The 19,616-nt window shown below is 47.0% G+C and overlaps 1 protein-coding gene across 2 annotated transcripts in view; it reads left to right on the top strand.

Annotated features, from left to right (window-relative positions):
• LOC137299402 (atypical chemokine receptor 2-like) overlaps positions 1-19,616 on the top strand; it is a 40,874-nt gene that overhangs the window by 8,334 nt on the left and 12,924 nt on the right. The window contains exon 1 of one of the 2 annotated variants that reach the window (XM_067968116.1): positions 8,663-8,750. The exons of the other annotated variant lie outside the window; for it this stretch is intronic. Within the exon in view, the coding sequence (XP_067824217.1) occupies positions 8,713-8,750 (38 nt within the window). The 5' untranslated portion in view covers positions 8,663-8,712. Of the gene's footprint in view, positions 1-8,662; positions 8,751-19,616 lie in introns of those variants that run through there. 2 annotated transcript variants of the gene reach the window in all.

Here is a 19,616-nt window from a genome sequence, read left to right as displayed (position 1 = left end):
CCAGTGTTGTAGCTGTACTGGAACAGCTTGGCTAGAGGCACAGCTAGTTCTGGAGCACAAGTCTTCAGCACTACAGCTGGGGTGTTGTCGGGGCCCATAGCCTTTGCTGTATCCAGTGCACTCAGCCGTTTCTTGATATTGCGTGGAGTGAATCGAATTGGCCGAAGACTGGCTTTTAAAGAGGAGATAGCTCGGGTCCAGACCAGGTACATTCCCACGAGGGGGAAAGGTAGGGCAACCAAAGCCAGAGCTCCCTGGATGATGAAAGAGAGAGAGAGTAAGATGAAGTAGAAAAAGGGGGCATATGACAGGTTGATAATACAAGAGAGAACCAGGCTGAATATAGAAAATACAGAGGAGAAGTGAAAAAGGAAATAAGAGGGGCAAAGAAACAGTATGAAAATAGACAGGGGGCAAACATAAAATGAAATCTAAAAGTCTTCTACAGGCAGGTAAACAGTAAAAGTGTAGTAAGAGGAGGGGTGGGGCTGATTAGGGACCAAAATTGAGATCTACACATGGAGACAGAGGGCATGGCTGAGGTACTAAATGAGTACTTTGCATCTGTCTTTACCAAGGAAGAAGATGCTGCCAGAGTCACAGTAAACGAGGAGGTAGCTGAAATACTGGATGGGAAAAATTGATAAAGAGATGGTACTAGAAAGACTGGCTGTACTTAAGTAGATAAGTCACCCGGTCCGGATGGGATGCATCCTAGGTTCCTGAGGGAAGTAAGGGTGGAAATTGCGGAGGTACTGACCATAATCTTCCAAACCTCCTTCGATAAGGGGGTGGTGACAGAGGACTGGAGAACTGCAAATGTTACAGCCTTATTCAAAAAAGGGTGTAACGGTAAACCCAGCAACTACAGGCCAGTCAGTTTAATCTCGGTGGTGGGGAAGCTTTTAGAAACGAAAATCCGGGAAAAAATAGTCACTTGGACAAGTGTGGATTAATAAAGGAAAGCCAGCATGGATTTGTTAAAGGAAAATTGTGTTTAACTAACTTGATTGAGTTTTTTGATGAAGTAACAGAGAGGGTTGATGAGAGCAATGTGGTTAATGTTATGTTTATGGACTTCCAAAAGGCCTTTGATAAAGTGCCACATAATAGGCTTGTCAGCAAAATTGAAGCCCATGGAATAAAAGGGGCAGCATGGGTATGAAATTGGCTAAGTGACAGGAAACAGAGTAATGATGAATGGTTGTTTTTTGGACTGGAGGAAGGTGTACAGTGGTGTTCCCCAGGGGTCGGTACTAGGACCACAGCTTTTTTTAATGACTTGGACTTGGGTGTACAGGGGACAATTTCAAAATTTGCAGATGACACAAAACTTGGAAGTGTAGTAAACATTGAGAAGGATAGTAACAGACTTCAAGAGGACATGGACAGGCTGATGGAATGGGTGGACACATGGCAGATGAAATTTAACTGCATTTTGGCAGGAATCATGGAATCATAGAATCATAGAAAGTATGGAGGAGGGGAAATGGAAGGAGGCCATTCAGCACATCGAGTCCGGGCCAGCTCTATACAAGAGAAATTCAGTTACTCCCCCGCCCTATCCCCGTAGCCCTGCAAATATTTTCCTTTCAAGTGCTTATCCAGTTCCCTTTTAAAGGCCATGATTGAATCTGCCTCCACCACCCCCTCAGGCAGTGCATTCCGGATCCTAACCACTCGCTGTGTAAAAAAGTTTTTCCTCATGTCACCTTTGGTTCTTTTGCCAATCACCTTAAATAGGCAGGGGGTTGGGAACCTGAGCAGGGAGAGAGAGGAAAGCGTAACAGGAAGGGACAGAAGGTATGGAGTAATAGGTAAAGTGTTAAAAAAGGAAAAAGCAGGAACTAAGCGTCACAAAACAGATTTGAAAGTTCTTTATCTGAATGCACGTAGCATTCGTAATAAAATGGACGAGTTAACGGCACAAATAACTACGTATGGGTATGATCTTGTGGCCATTACAGAAACATGGCTGCAGGGTGACAACGACTGGGAATTAAATATGCCAGGGTATTTAACAATCAGGAAGGACAGGCAGGAAGGAAGGGGAGGTGGGGTGGCTATGTTAATAAAGGAAGGAATCACTGTAATACAGAGAAATGATATTGTGACAAAGCATCAAGATAATGAAACAGTTTGGGTGGAGATAAGGAATAATAAGGGAAAAAAACATTAGTGGGCGTAGTATATAGGCCTCCTAATAGTTGCAACTCTGCTGGAAGAAGTATTAATCAGGAGATAGTCGGGGCATGTAATAAGGGAACAGCCATAATTATGGGGGATTTTAATTATCATATTAACTGGACAAATCAAATTGGGCAGAGCAGCCTTGAGGACGAGTTCATTGAGTGCATCAGGGATGGATTTCTTGAGCAGTATGTAACTGATCCTACAAGGGGGCAGGCAACCTTGGACCTGGTCCTGTGTAATGAGTCAGGATTAATTAATAATGTCCTAGTTAAGGATCCCCTTGGAACGAGCGACCACAACATGGTTGAATTCCATATCCAATTAGAGGGTGAGAAGGTTGATTCTCAAACAAGCGTACTGAGCTTGAATAAAGGAGACTATGATGGTATGAGAGCGGAATTGATTAAAGTGGACTGGGAAAATAGATTAAAGGGTAAGACGGTACATGAGCAGTGGTGTTCATTTAGGGAGTTATTTTACAACTTTCAAAATAAATATATTCCACTGAGGAAAAAAGGGTGTAAAAGAAATGACAGCCATCCGTGGCTAAGTAAAGAAATCAAGGATAGTATCCGACTAAAAACAAGGACATATAAGGTAGCCAAACTTAGTGGGAGGATAGAAGATTGGGAATTCTTCAAAAGACAGCAAAAAGTAACTAAAGGATTGATTAAGAAAGGGAAGTTAGATTATGAAAAGAAATTAGCAAAAAATATAAAAACAGATAGCAAGAGTTTCTATAGTTATATAAAAAGAAAAAGGGTGGCTAAGGCAAACATAGGTCCCTTAGAGGATGAGACCGGGAAATTAATGGTGGGAAACATGGAGATGGCAAAAATGCTGAACAAATATTTTGTTTCAGTCTTTACAGTAGAGGACACTAAGAATATCCCAACACTGGACAAACAGGGGACTCTCGGGGGGGAGGAGCTAAATACGATTAAAATCACTCAGGAGATGGTACTCAGTAAAATAATGGGACTCAAGGCGGATAAATCCCCTGGACCTGATGGCTTCCATCCTAGGGTCTTGAGGGAAGTGGCAGTAGGGATTGTGGATGCTTTGGTGATAGTTTTCCAAAATTCCCTGGACTCAGGAGAGGTCCCGGCAGATTGGAAAACTGCTAATGTAACACCGTTATTTAAAAAGGGTAGTAGGCAGAAGGCTGGAAATTATAGGCCAGTTAGCTTAACATCTGTGGTGGGTAAAATTTTGGAGTCTATTATTAAGGAGACAGTAACGGAACATTTAGATAAGCATAATTTAATAGGACAAAGTCAGCATGGCTTTATGAAGGGGAAGTCATGTCTGACAAATTTGCTTGAGTTCTTCGAGGATATAACGTATAGGGTGGATAAAGGGGAACCAGTGGACGTAGTGTATTTAGACTTCCAGAAGGCATTCGACAAGGTGCCACATAAAAGATTATTACTTAAGATAAAAAATCACGGGATTGGGGGTAATATTCTGGCATGGGTGGAGGATTGGTTATCGAACAGGAAGCAGAGAGTTGGGATAAATGGTTCATTTTCGGACTGGCAACCAGTAACCAGTGGTGTTCCACAGGGGTCGGTGCTGGGTCCCCAACTCTTTACAATCTATATTAACGATTTGGAGGAGGGGACCGAGTGCAACATATCAAAATTTGCAGATGATACAAAGATGGGAGGGAAAGTAGAGAGTGAGGAGGACATAAAAAACCTGCAAGGGGATATAGACAGGCTGGGTGAGTGGGCGGAGATTTGGCAGATGCAATATAATATTGGAAAATGTGAGGTTATGCACTTTGGCAGGAAAAATCAGAGAGCAAGTTATTATCTTAATGACGAGAGACTGGAAAGTACTGCAGTACAAAGGGATCTGGGGGTCCTAGTGCAAGAAAATCAAAAAGTTGGTATGCAGGTGCAGCAGGTGATCAAGAAAGCCAACGGAATGTTGGCTTTTATTGCTAGGGGGATAGAATATAAAAACAGGGAGGTATTGCTGCAGTTATATAAGGTATTGGTGAGACCGCACCTGGAATACTGCATACAGTTTTGGTCTCCATACTTAAGAAAAGACATACTTGCTCTCGAGGCAGTACAAAGAAGGTTCACTCGGTTAATCCCGGGGATGAGGGGGCGGACATATGAGGAGAGGTTGAGTAGATTGGGACTCTACTCATTGGAGTTCAGAAGAATGAGAGGCGATCTTATTGAAACATATAAGATTGTGAAGGGTCTTGATCGGGTGGATGCGGTAAGGATGTTCCCAAAGATGGGTGAAACTAGAACTAGGGGGCATAATCTTAGAATAAGGGGCTGCTCTTTCAAAACTGAGATGAGGAGAAACTTCTTCACTCAGAGGGTGGTAGGTCTGTGGAATTTGCTGCCCCAGGAAGCTGTGGAAGCTACATCATTAAATAAATTTAAAACAGAAATAGACAGTTTCCTAGAAGTAAAGGGAATTAGGGGTTATGGGGAGCGGGCAGGAAATTGGACATGAAGCTGAGTTCGGATCGGTCAATGCCCTGTGGGTGGCGGAGAGGGCCCAGGGGCTGTGTGGCCGGGTCCTGCTCCGACTTCTTGTGTTCTTTAGATTTGTGGTTGGGATCGAGGGGCCGATTGGCCTACTCCTGCTCCAATTTCTATGTTCTTATGTTCTTATGAAGAATGAGGAGAGGCAATATAAACTAAATGGTACAATTCTAAAGGGGGTACAGGAACAGAGAGATCTGGTGGTATATGTGCACAAATCTTTGAAGGTGGCAGGACAGGTTGAGAAAGCCGTTAGAAAAGCATACGGGATCCTGGGCTTTATAAATAGAGGCATAGAGTACAAAAGCAAGGAAGTTATGATGAACCTTTTATAAAACACTGGTTCAGCCATAATTGTAGTATTGTGTCCAATTCTGGGCACCACACTTTAGGAAGGATGTGAAGGCCTCAGAGAGGTTGGGAAAAGATTTACTAGAATGGTTCCAGGGATGAGGGACTTCAGTTACGTGGATAGACTGAAGAAGCTGGGGTTGTTCTCCTTAGATCAGAGAAGATAAGAGGAGATTTGATAGAAGTGTTCACAATCATGAAGGGTTTAGATAAAGTAAATGAAGAGAAACTGTTCCCATTGGCGGAAGGGTCAAGAACCAGAGGACACAGATTTAAGGTGATTGGCAAAAGAACCAAAGGCGACATGAGGAAAAACTTTTTTTACGCAACGAGTTGTTATGATCTGGAATGCGTTGCCTCAAAGGTTGGTGGAAGCAGATTCATCCGTGGCTTTCAAAAAGGAATTAGATAAATACTTGAAGGGAAAAAATCTGCAAGGCTACGGGGAAAGAACGGGGGAATGGGACTGACTGGATTGCTCTTACAAAGAGCTGGCACGGGCTCGATGAGCCGAATGGCCTCCTGTGCTGTAGCCAATCTATGATTCTATGATTCTAAATTTCTTTCTTTTTTTAAGACTAGGGGACAGTTTTGTGGCTGTTCTGTGCATTGCCTCCAATGTTTGAATATCTCCTTTGTGCGTTGGTGACCAGAACTGGACCCAGTACAGCCTGACCAAAGCACTACACAGTTTAATCATGATTTCTTCTAACTTGCATTCTACTGTTTTGACTATATAGTTCAATATTCTGTTGGCTTAAGTGATCACTATGCTACATTATTTGGACGTGTTGATCATCAAGTCTACTAGTACTCCTACTTTGGACTTCGAACACCATTCATGGAGTACGTGTTTTATGCATTTGTCCTTCCCGTGTGCAGTACTTTACATTTCTCTGCATTAAACTTCATAAGCCGTGGGTCAGTTGGTAGCACTCTCGCCTCTGAGTCAGAAGGTTATGGGTTCAGGTCCCACTCCAGAGATTTGGGCAGCATAATCCAGACTGACTGAGGAAGTGCTGCACGGTCGGAGGTACCGTCTTTCAGATGAGATGTTAAACCAAGGCCCTGTCTGCCATCTCAGATGGACGTAAAAGATGTCATGGCATTATTTCGAAGAAGAGTAGGGGAGTTCTCCCTGGTGTCCTGGCCAATATTTATCCATTAACCATCATCATTAAAACGGATTGTCTGATCGTTATCACATTACTGTTTGTGGGAGTTTGCTGTGTGCAAATTGGCTGCTGTGTTTCCTTCATTGCAACAGTAACTACACTTCAAAAATATTTCATTGGCTGTAATATTGCTTTGGGACATCCTGAGGTTATGAACGGCGCGACATAAATACAAGTTTTTTCTTATTCTTCCCACTCACATATTTTGTCCAACTCATTCTGTAAGTTCAGCGCTGCCTCATCCGATTCCACTGCCTCTCCTGGTTTGGCATCATCTGCAAATCTAATGCTGAACCCCATTAGATGTTGCAATGTATACCTAATATGTGCAGTTCCTGAAGTCTCCTGTTTTCCACCTACATCCAATGACATGCTACTCATTTTAACCATGCAGGAAGACGAAAGGCAGCTTGAGCCTCTGCCAGGATTTGAACCCAAGTACTTTAGGGCAAGATAAGGTCTCCGCCACAAACCTTTGGATGGCCTGCCATGGACTCCTGTGCCTTAGACTGAAATGCAAAGCATGGAACAGGACCTAGCTGCCTTGAACATTTGGCAGTGTTCTATATTCCAGTCTGTTACTCACAGGCATTGTGACTGTACAACTTTAGTTCTGCACACTTTTGCATGGAAAGGGTGCAGAGCAGATTTACGAGAATGATACCAGGGATGAGGCACTTCTGTTATGTGGAGAGACTGGGGAAGATGGGATTGTTCTCCTTAGGGCAGAAAAGGTTAAGGGGAGATTTAATAGAGGCGATCAAAATCATGAAGGGTTTTGATCATGTGAATAAGGAGAAACTGTTTCAATTGGCAGGGCAGTTCGTAACCAAAGGACACAGATTTAAGATAATTGGCAAAAGAACCAGAGGGGAGATGAGAAGAATTTTTTTTACGCAGCGAGTTGTTATGATCTGGAATGTACTGCCTGAAAGGGTGGTGGAAGCAGATTCAATAGTAACTTTCAAAGTGGAATTGGATAAATACTTGAAAAGGAAACATATGAAGGGCTATGGGGAAAGAGCAGGGGAGTGGTACTCATTGGATAGCTCTTTCAAAGAGCCAGCACAAGTACGATGGACTGAATGGCTTCCTTCTGTGCTGTATGATTCTATGATTCATTGAGAAGAAGATTTGCTCATTTTGGCATCAATCCTTAACTCAATTATATGTCCTTGTAGGGATCGGAGTACAATCATTAAAATTTCCCCCTCTTTTATCCTCTCGCTCTCTCTTTCTCTTCTTCCTGCTCTTCCCTTGTTCTCCCTTTCGAGTAAATAACTTTGGCTGTGGCTATATTGCCCTATAGCTGCGTACTGAGCTTTGCAGCCAGCAACACGTAAAATTATTCCATGGGTTGTGAATTACAGTCTGGAGCCCTGGAACAATCTGCATAAGCGCACCCACTGATTTTTCCACTCCTATCAATAAAACTTTAAAGATTGTAGAGCTTGGAATGAAAAAGTAAAAAAAAACAACAACTTATCGGTGAGTTTAAAAAGTGCCAGGGAGATCCAACGTAGCTCTGAGGAAGGGTCTATGCTTGAAACAATAACCTGTCTGTTCCCTGTTGTGTTTGGTCAGCATTTTCTGTTTTTTGTCTCTAACATAGAAACATAGAAAATAGGAGCAGGAGTAGGCCATTCGGCCCTTCGAGCCTGCTCCGCTATTCAATATGATCATGGCTGATCCTCTATCTCAATACCATATTCCTGCTCTCTCCCCATACCCCTTGATGCCTTGTGTGTCTAGAAATCTATCTAGCTCCTTCTTAAATATATTCAGTGACTTGGCCTCCACAGCCTTCTGGGATAGAGAATTCCACAGGTTCACCACCCTCTGAGTGAAGAAACTTCTCATCTCAGTCCTAAATGTTCTACCCCCTATCCTCGTTCTGGACCCCCCAGCCAGGGGAAACATCCTCCCTGTATCCAGTCTGTCTAGCCCTGTCAGAATTTTATACATTTCAATGAGATCCCCTCTCATTCTTCTAAACTCCAGTGAATACAGGCCTAGTCTACCCAATCTCTCCTCATACGACAGTTTACTTAAATATGAGTAATATTATGTGACATGCAATTGGAAAATTTAAGCCTCACCTTGCATTTGTGAAAATATTAGTTCATGCTTTTAATAATAAAGCCTGTTGAAATAGCTTGGAATGTTCCATTCTGAAAAGTCATCCAGGATTTAAACACAGCTTAATCTTCTCATTTCTTCCAATACCGAAAGATCGCACAGTAGAGCGAGCTTTAGAAAACATTGGAGTCTGGCCAGTGAGTTGCTCCAGCACTTTAGCAGCAGTGGTCTCTTGGCATAACAATAATCAGAGGAATAGTAGTTCATAAGCATTCTGTCTAAACTCCAGCAGGTTACATAATCAAAAGAGGTTTACTTTTCCTAAGCTGGATTCAGGAGAAAAAGAGAATTCCAAAGCTCTAGAAACCGAGTGTGAGTTGAAAAAAGATTAAGACACGATGGGTTTCAGCTTTGTGAAAGGAAGACTCTTTGTCAGGTAAGGAATCATTTACTTTTGTCTGTGATGAGCGGCTTGCTTTCCTTATTGAGAAAAGGGAACAAAAACTTTTCAGCTCACAGAACTTCAAGAAATAATTGAGCAATTCCGTCAGTGCCTGCAAAGAAATTGGGAAATATGTTCCTCATAATCTGGTGCAGTCCTACTCCCTACATTTCAGGAATACATATGAAAAATATGGTACCAAAACAACTTGCATTATATAACACCTTTAACATAGACATGAAGAAACATTTTTTTACATGGTGAGTTGTAATGATCTGAATGCATTGCCTGAAAGGGTGGTGAAAGCAGATTCAATAGTAACTTTCAAAAGGGAATTAGATAAATACTTGAAGGGAAAAAAATTACAGGGCTATGGGGAAAGAGCAGGGGAATGGGACTAATTGGATAGCTCTTTCAAAGAGCCGGCACAGACACAATGGGCCGAATGGCCTACTCCTGTGCTGTAACTACTATGATACTATGATATCTCGGTGAGAAACTCGGGTGGGCGGTAATGAACAAGGTGCAATGCTCGAAGAAGGAGAAGGGACCCGAGGGGTAAGGGCAGAGACCAGGGTGCGATTTGGTGATAAAGGCCACACACCCCCAGGCGACGGTTTGGGCGGGGCTGGTGGTGGAAAATATAGCCAGGCGGGGAGACTTCAGTAAGGGACAAGGTGTCGCCACCCATGAGCCAAGTTTCAGTCAAAAGCCACAATGTCAATAAATCGGCCACAATAAGGTCGTGAATGACAAGGGCCTTGTTCACAAGTGATTGGACATTCTGGAGGAACATGCGGAGTGGGGCAGCGTTAGGAACACAGGAACAGGAGTGGGCCATTCAGCCCCTGGAGCCTGTTCCGCCATTCAATTAGATGATGGCTGATCTGTTATTAACTCCATCTACCCACCTTGGTTCCATAACTCTTAATACACTCGCCTAACAAAAATTTATCAATCCCAGTTTTGAAATTTTCAATTGACCCCTAGCCTTAACAGCTTTATGGGAGAGAAAGTTCCAGATTTCCGCTACCCTTTGTCTGAAGAAGTGCTTTCTGACATCACCCCTGAATGCCCTGGCTCTTATGCCCCCTCCTTCTGGACCAGAGGAAATAGGTTCCCTCTATCTACCCTATCAAATCCTTTAATCATTTTAACCACAAGGAGTAGTTGAGGCGAATAGCATAGATGCATTTAAGGGGAAGCTAGATAAGTACATGAGGGAGAAAGGAATAGAAGGATATATGATAGGGTTAGATGAAGTAAGGTGGGAGGAGGCTCGTGTGGAGCATAAACACTGACCAGTTGGGCCAAATGGCCTGTTTCTGTGCGGTAAAGTCTAAACAATCAATGTTCCCGCAGGCCTGACTCTGCTCGATATTTGGGGCTGTAGTTATACTGCCAGTTTCGCATTGATGGTGAAGCTCTTCCAGCACATCATCATGAAAGTGGCAGCTTATTCCCTGGAGTCGAGTCCCAATCTGATGCTGGGACACACTAAAGCTGAGTGGTGTAAGAGCCTCTGGATGTGCCCCACTCACATTGCCTGGGCTCGGCACCATGTGGAGCGAAGGTGGGTTTGGAAAGTGCGCAGGAGGCCATGTTTAGGGTTGCAAACCCTCTAGGATTGTCCTGGAGTCTCCAGGAATTGAAGATTAATCTCCAGGAAACTGCAGGCGAGCAACACCCAGGAGGAAAAAAAATCACACGGGCATTAAAAAAAATTGAGTTATAATTTTCATTTTCTTTGAACACTTTTATTTGTTAGTTATAAAACTGTTAGAGAGGGAGAAAATAAGATATTTGACTGGGCGGGGTGGTTGGAGGCAACAGGGATATATACTGGTTATGTTACTGGACTAATAATCCAGAGGCCTGGACTAATAATTCAGAATCATGAAGTTCAAATCCCGTCACGGCAGCTGGGGAATTTAAATTCAATTAATTAAATAAAAAAATCTGGAATAAAAAAAATCTAGTATCAGTAATGGTGGCTATGAAACTACCGGATTGTCATAAAAACCCATCAGGTTCACTAATTCCCTTTAGGGAAGGAAACCTGCCGTCCTAACCCAGTCTGGCCTACATGTGACTCCAGACCCACAGCAATGTGGTTGATTCTTAATTGCCCTCTGAAATGGCCTATCAAGCCACTCAGTTGTAAAATCTCACTAAAAAAAGTCAGAATAAGAATAAAACCAAACGGACCACGGCAAAGGCAAACCAAGCCCAGTTGACCCTGCAAAGTTCTCCTCACTAACAACTGGGGACTTGCCCCAAAATTAAGAGAGCTGTCCCACAGACTAGTCAAGCAACAGCCTGACAGAGCATATTCACAGACTCATACCTTTCAGCCAACGTCTCAGACTCTTCCATCATCATCCCTGGGTATCTCCTGTCCCACCGGCAGGACAGACCCACCAGAGGTGGCGGTACAGTGATATACAGCCAGGAGGGAGTGGCCCTAGGAGTCTTCAATATTGACTCTGGACCCCATGGCATCAGGTCAAATATGGGCAAGGAAACCTCCTGCTGATTACCGCCTACTGCCCTCCCTCAGCTGATGAATCCGTCCTCCTCCACGTTGAGCACCACTTGGAGGAAGCACTGAGGGTAGCAAGGGCGCATCACGTACCCTGGGTGGGGGACTTCAATGTCCATCACCAAGACTGGCTCGGTAGCACCACTACTGACCGAGCTGGCCGAGTCCTAAAGGACATAACCGCCAGAATGGGCCTGCGGCAGGTGGTGAGCGAACCAACACGAGGGAAAAACTTACTTGACCTCAACCTCACCAATCTGCCTGTCGCAGATCCATCTGTCCATGACCGTATTGGTAGGAATGTCCACCACACAGTCCTTGTGGAGACAAAGTCCCGTCTTCAAACTGAGGACACCATCCAATGTGTTGTGCGGCACTACCAACATGGTAAATGGGATAAATTCAGGACAGATCTAACAACTCAAAACTGGGTATCCATGAGGCGCTGTGGGCCACCAGCAGCAGCAGAATTGTATTCCAGCACAATATGTAACCTCATGGCCTGGCATATTCCTCACTCTACCATTATCAAGAAGCCAGGGGATCAACCCTGGTTCAATGAGGAGTGTAGAAGATGCATGCCAGGAGCAGCACCAGGCATACCTAAAAATGAGGTGCCAACCTGGTGAAGCTACAACTCAGGACTACATGCATGCTGAACAACAGAAGCAACATTCCATAGACAGAGCTAAGCGATTCCACAACCAACGGATCAGATCAAAGCTCTGCAGTCCTGCCACATCCAGTCGTGAATGGTGGTGGACAATTAAACAACTAACGGGAGGAGGCCCTGCTGATTACCGCCTACCGCCCTCCCTCAGCTGATGAATCCGTCCTCCTCCACGTTGAGCACCACTTGGAGGAAGCACTGAGGGTAGCAAGGGCGCATCACGTACCCTGGGTGGGGGACTTCAATGTCCATCACCAAGACTGGCTCGGTAGCACCACGACTGACCGAGCTGGCCGAGTCCTAAAGGACATAACCGCCAGACTGGGCCTGCGGCAGGTGGTGAGCAAACCATCCTCAATGCTGGTAGAGTCCAGCACGTTAGTGCAAAAGGCAAGGCTGAAGCGTTTGCAACCATCTTCAGCCAGAAGTGCCAAGTGGATGATCCATCTCAGCCTCCTCCCAATATCCCCATCATCACAGAAGCCAGTCTTCAGCCAATTCAATTCACTCCACGTGATATCAAGAAACGGCTGAGTGCACTGGATACAGCAAAGGCTATGGGCCCCGACATTCCGGCTGTAGTGCTGAAAACTTGTGTTCCAGAACTAGCTGTGCCTCTAGCCAAACTGTTCCAGTACAGCTACAACACTGGCATCTACCCGACAATGTGGAAAATTCCCCAGGCATGTCTTGTCCACAAAAAGCAGGACAAATCCAATCCGGCCAATTACCACCCCATCAGTCTACTCTCAATCATCAGCAAAGTGATGGAAGGTGTCGTCGACAGTGCTATCAAGCGGTAGTTACTCGCCAATAATCTGCTCACCGATATTCAGTTTGGGTTCCGCCAGGACCACTCGGCTCCAGACCTCATTATAGTCTTAGTCCAAACATGGTCAAAAGAGCTGAATTCCAGAGGTGAGGTTGGAGTGACTGCCCTTGACATCAAGGCAACATTTGACCAAGTGTGGCACCAAGGAGCCCTAGTAAAATTGAAGTCAATGGGAATCAGGGAGAAAAACTCTCCATTGGCTGGAGTCATACCAAGCACAAAGGAGGTTGGTAGTGGTTGTTGGAGGCCAATCATCTCAGCCCCAGGACATTGATGCAGGAATTCCTCAAGGCAGTGTCCTAGGCCCAACCATCTTCAGCTGCTTCATCAATGACCTTCACTCCATCATAAGGTCAGAAATGGGGATGTTTACTGATATTGCACAGTATTCAGTTCCATTCGCAACCCCTCAAATAATGAAGCAGTCCATGCCTGCATGGACAACATCCAGGCTTGCGCTGATAAGTGGCAAGTAACATTCGCGCCAGACAAGTGCCAGGCAATGACTCCAACAAGGAAGAGTCTAACCACCTCCCCTTGACATTCCATTACCACCGCCGAATCCCCCACCATCAACATCCTGGGGGTCACCATTGACCAGAAACTTAACTGGACCAGCCATATAAATACTGTGGCTACAAGAGCAGGTCAGAGGCTGGGTATTCTGCAGCAAGTGACTCACCTCCTGACTCCCCAAAGCCTTTCCACCATCTGCAAGGCACAAGTCAGGAGTGTGATGGAATACTCTCCACTTGCCTGGATGAGTGCAGCTCCAACAACACTCAAGAAGCTTGACACCATCCAGGAAAAAGCAGTCCACTTGATTGGCACCCCATCCACCACCCTAAATATTCACTCTCTTCACCGCTGGCGCACTGTGGCTGCAGTGTGTACCATCCACAGGATGCACTGCACCAACTCACTAAGGCTTCTTCGACAGCACCTCCCAAACCTGCGACCTCTACCACCTAGAAGGACAAGAGCAGCAGATACATGGGAACACCACCACCTGCACATTCCCCTCCAAGTCACATGTCATCCCGACTTGGAAATATATCGCTGTCCCTTCATGGTCGCTGGGTCAAAATCCTGGAACTCCCTTCCTAACAGCACTGTGGGAGAACCTTCACCACACGGACTGCAGCGGTTCAAGAAGGCGGCTCACCACCACCTTCTCAAGGGCAATTAGGGATGGGCGATAAATGCCGGCCTCGCCAGCGACGCCCACATCTCATGAACGAATAAAAAAAAACCCAGTGTTGTTAACCCTGGGGCCTGTTGGACCTTACGGGACATTTCTAAACTTACAGCAGGGGTCCTTTGGGAAAGCAAGATGCTCTCACCTGGTCTACCACACCATTAAATATTTTTGGAGCTCTGCGCTATTACACGGTTCTATAAATCGTTGAAAGATTTAAGACAATGTCGATGCAAACAGGTTGTCCAACTTGGACCGTAAATACAGAACAGATCTTAACAAGCATCAACCAAACCACGAGACTGGAAAGGAATTGTTTCCCTCATAGGGCAGGAGATGTAAGTGGGCTCCCAGGGAACATAGTTATTACTGAATAGTTAATGGCATTGAGGATTATAAGGATCGTGCTGATAGAAATGATCGTTTGCTATGCAGAATAAGTTGGTTCCTTGGATAGTAGGAGTGGGACTGCCAAAGTACTAGGTCTGCGAAGTCAGCCAGTCAGGGATGTATAATAAAAGAAATAAAAGAAAGATTTGCATTTATATAGCGCCTTTCATGATGTCCCAAAGTGCTTTACAGCCAATTAAGTACTTTTTAAAAAAAAGTGTCGTCACTGTTGAAACGTAAGAAACACGGCAGCCAATTTGCGCACAGCAAGATCTCACAAACAGCAATGTCACAAGGACCAGATCATCTGTCTTAGTGATGTTGGTTGAGGGATAAAAATTGGCCAGGACACTTGGGGGGAGCTCCCTGGCTCTTCTTCGAAATAGTGCCGAGGAATCTTTTACGCCCACCAGAGAGGGCAGACGAGGCCTCGGTTTAACGACTCATCCTCCGGCAGTGCAGTTCTCCCTCAGTACTGTCCCCTCCGACAGTGCAGTGCTCCCTCAGTACTGTCCCCTCCGACAGTGCAGTGCTCCCTCAGTACTGCCCCCTCCAACAGTGCAGTGCTCCCTCAGTACTGCCCCTCCGACAGTGCAGTGCTCCCTCAGTACTGTCCCCTCCGTACTGACCCCTCCGACAGTGAAGTGCTCCCTCAGTACTGCCCCCTCCAACAGTGCAGTGCTCCCTCAGTACTGACCCCTCCGACAGTGAAGTGCTCCCTCAGTACTGCCCCTCCGACAGTGCAGTGCTCCCTCAGTACTGACCCCTCCGACAGTGCAGTGCTCCCTCAGTACTGTCCCCTCCGACAGTGCAGTGCTCCCTCAGTACTGCCCCCTCCAACAGTGCAGTGCTCCCTCAGTACTGACCCCTCCGACAGTGAAGTGCTCCCTCAGTACTGCCCCTCCGACAGTGCAGTGCTCCCTCAGTACTGACCCCTCCGACAGTGAAGTGCTCCCTCAGTACTGCCCTCTCCGACAGTGCAGTGCTCCCTCAGTACTGCCCCCTCCGACAGTGAAGTGCTCCCTCAGTACTGCACTGGAGTGTCAGCCTGGATTTTGTGCTCAAGTCTCTGTGTTGTTCCAGCCAATGTTTGTAACCACCTGAAGCATCGGAGAGCTCTCATTCGTAACAGTCTATTATAAGAGCCGTGGTTCCATTCAACGGCTCTTTATGAAAACAAAGCCATGAGGTGGAAGCAGCGCATCTGTGTTGACAAAATAAATATGAATTAACAATTGGAACAAAAGTGCAAAGAGGTAGAATGCACTGTTTATTTCAAGGGCTCTTTTTTCCCATTGCCATTTGCCTTTTTTTTGGCATCTTGTGAAATTATTGTTCCTCTTCCTTTGCTCATTTATTACAATATGATGAGTTTTATCGCAACAACAATAACATAATCGTCCACCAGACAGCTGCCTTGTGACCTTAAAATAGCAGCTGGAATTTGCTTCCTGAGCCATAGTTACAAATAAAGACAATAGTGCTTTCGGTGGGAAGGAAAGAAACTTCAGTGAAGGCGAACAATAACATAGAGAACAGGAGCATGAGAGAGTATGCAACACGAAAGCAGCTTTGGTCTGTTTGAGTCCTGGACAAGGGCAGCAGACTCATGGGAACACCACCACCTCCAAGCTCCCCCTCGAAGTCACACACCATCCCCACTTGGAAATATATCGCCGTTCCTTCATCATCACTGGGTCAAAATCCTGGAACTCCCTACCTAACAGCACTGTGGGTGAACCTTCATCACACGGACTGCAGCGGTTCAAGAAGGCGGCTCACCACCACCTTCTCAAGGGCAATTAGGGATTGGCAATAAATGCTGGCCTCGCCAGCGACGCCCACATCATGAGAATGAATTGTCTCAAAAAGTCCTCAACAACAACAACTTGCATTTATATAGTGCCTTTAACGTAGTAAAGCGTCCCAAGGCACTTCACAGGAGTGATTATCAAACAAAATTTGACACTGAGCCACATAAGGAGATATTAGGACAGGGAAGAGTAAATATAATTGTCTTTCAGACTTCTCTTCTCTCCTGCAGGTACCGTTTCATTCTGGGTAACTTTCAATGGGGACTAGCAGCCCTTCACCATCCCGCCCAATTAACCCAACTTCATGTGGATAGTGAGTGTCAGCATGCTATTTAACACCGACACAGACACACTCACACAGACACATACCCACACACACACATACACACACACAGACTCACACACACACACAGACACATAGGGCCCGATTTTAGCACCCGCTACCGGGTGCGTTCTCGGCGGGGGGGCCCCGAAAATCCCGAAATCCCGGAGCGGGACCGGATCGCGCCTCGATCCCGCCCACGTCCGGGTTCCGCGCTGACGTGCGGGGGTGCGTGCGCAGCCCCCGCTGGTGGGAATCCCGCAGGCAATTAAAGCCAGCGGGATGCCACTTGAGTGTATTTACTTTGGTTGTTCAGGTCATTAACTGACCTGATTAAGGGACTGTGTGTGATTTTGGATAAACATGGGACTGTTTCACACACTGGGGGAAACAGTCCCAGTTGAAATGGACGTGTTGCAGCCGTCAGCCTGTGGCAGCTGCAAAGGTCCATTTGACAGGTGGGGGGGGGGGTGGGGGACCCTCAGCCATTGCAGGAGGCCGCTCTGTCACTTGGGACAAAGTTTGGCCTCCACCACCCTCCTGCTGATGGTTGAAGTCACCAACCTGCACACTTACCTCGGGGTCCGGAGACATGTACCTACCTTGCGGACCCCCTCAGATGTACATCTTGCGGATGGGGGCCGCCGTAGCTGCAGTCATGACCTCCTCGGAGGGCGAACGGCATCACCAGCCTCGCCATCCACACCGTCCACCTCTGACATGTGGAGCTCCACAACAGAGTGCTGTGACACATCCACCTGTACAGCAGGAGGGAGGGCTACCGCAGAGAGAGATGCGTCGCAGAGGGCACTACCCTCGCCACACGTTCCACAGACCGAGGCTCAGCCTCCAGGACCTCTCTGAGCAGCAGTGCACACGGAGGCTCAGAGTCACTCGACATGTAGCCGTGGACATCTGCAGCCTCTTTCATGCCGAGCTGCTCCTGGCTGGCCCGTGCACCATCTTCCTACCTGTCGCTGTCAAAGTCACCACTGCCCTCCCGAACTTTTGCTCCACAGCCTTCCAGGCTGCAACCGGGGACATCCCCGATGTCTCTCAGTCGTCTGCGCAGAAGAACCTTGCAAATACACCTACACCCACTCTGCAGTGACACACTGGGTGGCATCAGTGGTGGGTCCTCATGGGGATACCCAGGAGCGGGCATTATTGCACAAACCAGACAGGATTCGCGAAGACATGGCAGTAGTGGTGCCAATATAATGTGTGATGTGAGTTGTTCTTTAATTCAATAGAAGTAAGAACCATGACAATCCCTCAAACACCCTTGTGCATCCCCTTCATGCACACGACACGTTTGCCTTACGCTTCCTACTGCACATATATGATGCATGCCCTGTGGCTGCAGCACAGGTGGTGGCAGGTTGAGTGAGGCTGGCCATGAGAGAGATGCACGAGAGGGTGAGTATGGGATAGAGCCATGAGATTGTATGAGGATTGGGTTGAGTGGTAGTGGCGGGATGAGTACTGGCGAGGTGAGTAGGTGCAGGTAAGATGAGGATGAGGTTTGAGTGGGTATGAGGGGTCATGTGACAGAGTAGTGTTGGCAGTGCCGAAGGAGATGTGGGGTGGGGGCAGTGTTGTGGCAGGCGGAGTGTAGGGGAAAGACTACGTGTTCTCACTGTGGCTGACCTACTGAGGTCATTGGAGCGCCTCCTGCACTGTATGCAGGTGGGCGATATGTTGGTGGCGCAGGTGACCCCCTCTGCCACCTCGAGCCAGGCCTTCTTGGTGGCAGAGGCAGGCCGCTTCCTCCCGCCCGCCGGGTGGAAGATCTCTGTCCTCCCCCTCCTCCTCACCCCACCTAATGATACCTGGGGTGAGGCATCATTAAACTGGGAGCAGCCTTCCCCCTGGGCTGCTCCATGCTGTAATTTTTGCTGTTTGTGGCAGCATCTGTCAGTGGAGGACTGCCCCTTTAAGTGGAGCGCCTCCAGCTGACAGATCTTACTGCGCATGCGCAGCCCGCCCGACGCGCAGATCAGCATCGGGGAACCCGGAGGAGCAGGTAAGTGGATCCAATTAGTGTGTTGCCTGCTGCAATCGCGCGGGCAACCCACTAATTTCACCGGGCGCGTGGCCTGCCCGCCGAGAACCCGCACCCCTGGTAAAATCGGGCCCATACACACACACACACACATACACACACACACAGACTTACACACACACACGCACATACAAACAGACACACACACAGACACATACACACACACACACAGACACAGAACACACAGGCACAGAACACACAGACACAGACACACAGACACAGACACACAAACACACACATAGACACAGACACACACACACACACACAGACACATACGGATAATGAAGCAGTCCGTGCCCGCATGCAGCAACATCCAGGCTTGGGCTGATAAGTGGCAAGTAACATTCGCGCCAGACAAGTGCCAGGCAATGACCATCTCCAACAAGAGAGAGTCTAACCACCTCCCCATGACATTCAACGGCATTACCATCGCCGAATCCCCCACCATCAACATCCTGGGGGTCACCATTGACCAGAAACTTAACTGGACCAGCCATATAAATACTGTGGCTACGAGAGCAGGTCAGAGGCTAGGCATTTTGAGGCGAGTGACTCACCTCCTGACTCCCCAAAGCCTATCCACCATCTACAAGGCACAAGTCAGGAGTGTGATGGAATACTCTTCACTTGCCTGGATGAGTACAGCACCAACAACACTCAAGAAGCTCGACACCATCCAGGACAAAGCATTCTGCTTGATTGGCATCCCATCCACCCTAAATATTCACTCCCTTCATCACCGGTGCACAGTGGCTGCAGTGCGTACCATCCACAGGATGTACTGCAGCAACTCGCCAAGGCTTCTTCGACAGCACCTCCCAAACCCGTGACTTCTACCACCTCGAAGGACAAGAGCAGCAGGCACATGGGAACAACACCACCTGCACGTTCCCCTCCAAGTCACACACCATCCTGACTTGGAAATATATCGCCGTTCCTTCATCGTCGCTGGGTCAAAATCCTGGAACTCCCTTCCTAACAGCACTGTGGGAGAACCTTCACCAGATGGACTGCAGCAGTTCAAGAA

Source organism: Heptranchias perlo, chromosome 2, assembly GCF_035084215.1.
Source record: "Heptranchias perlo isolate sHepPer1 chromosome 2, sHepPer1.hap1, whole genome shotgun sequence".
Lineage (NCBI taxonomy): Eukaryota > Metazoa > Chordata > Chondrichthyes > Hexanchiformes > Hexanchidae > Heptranchias > Heptranchias perlo.
This window is presented reverse-complemented; position numbering and strand designations above follow the sequence as displayed.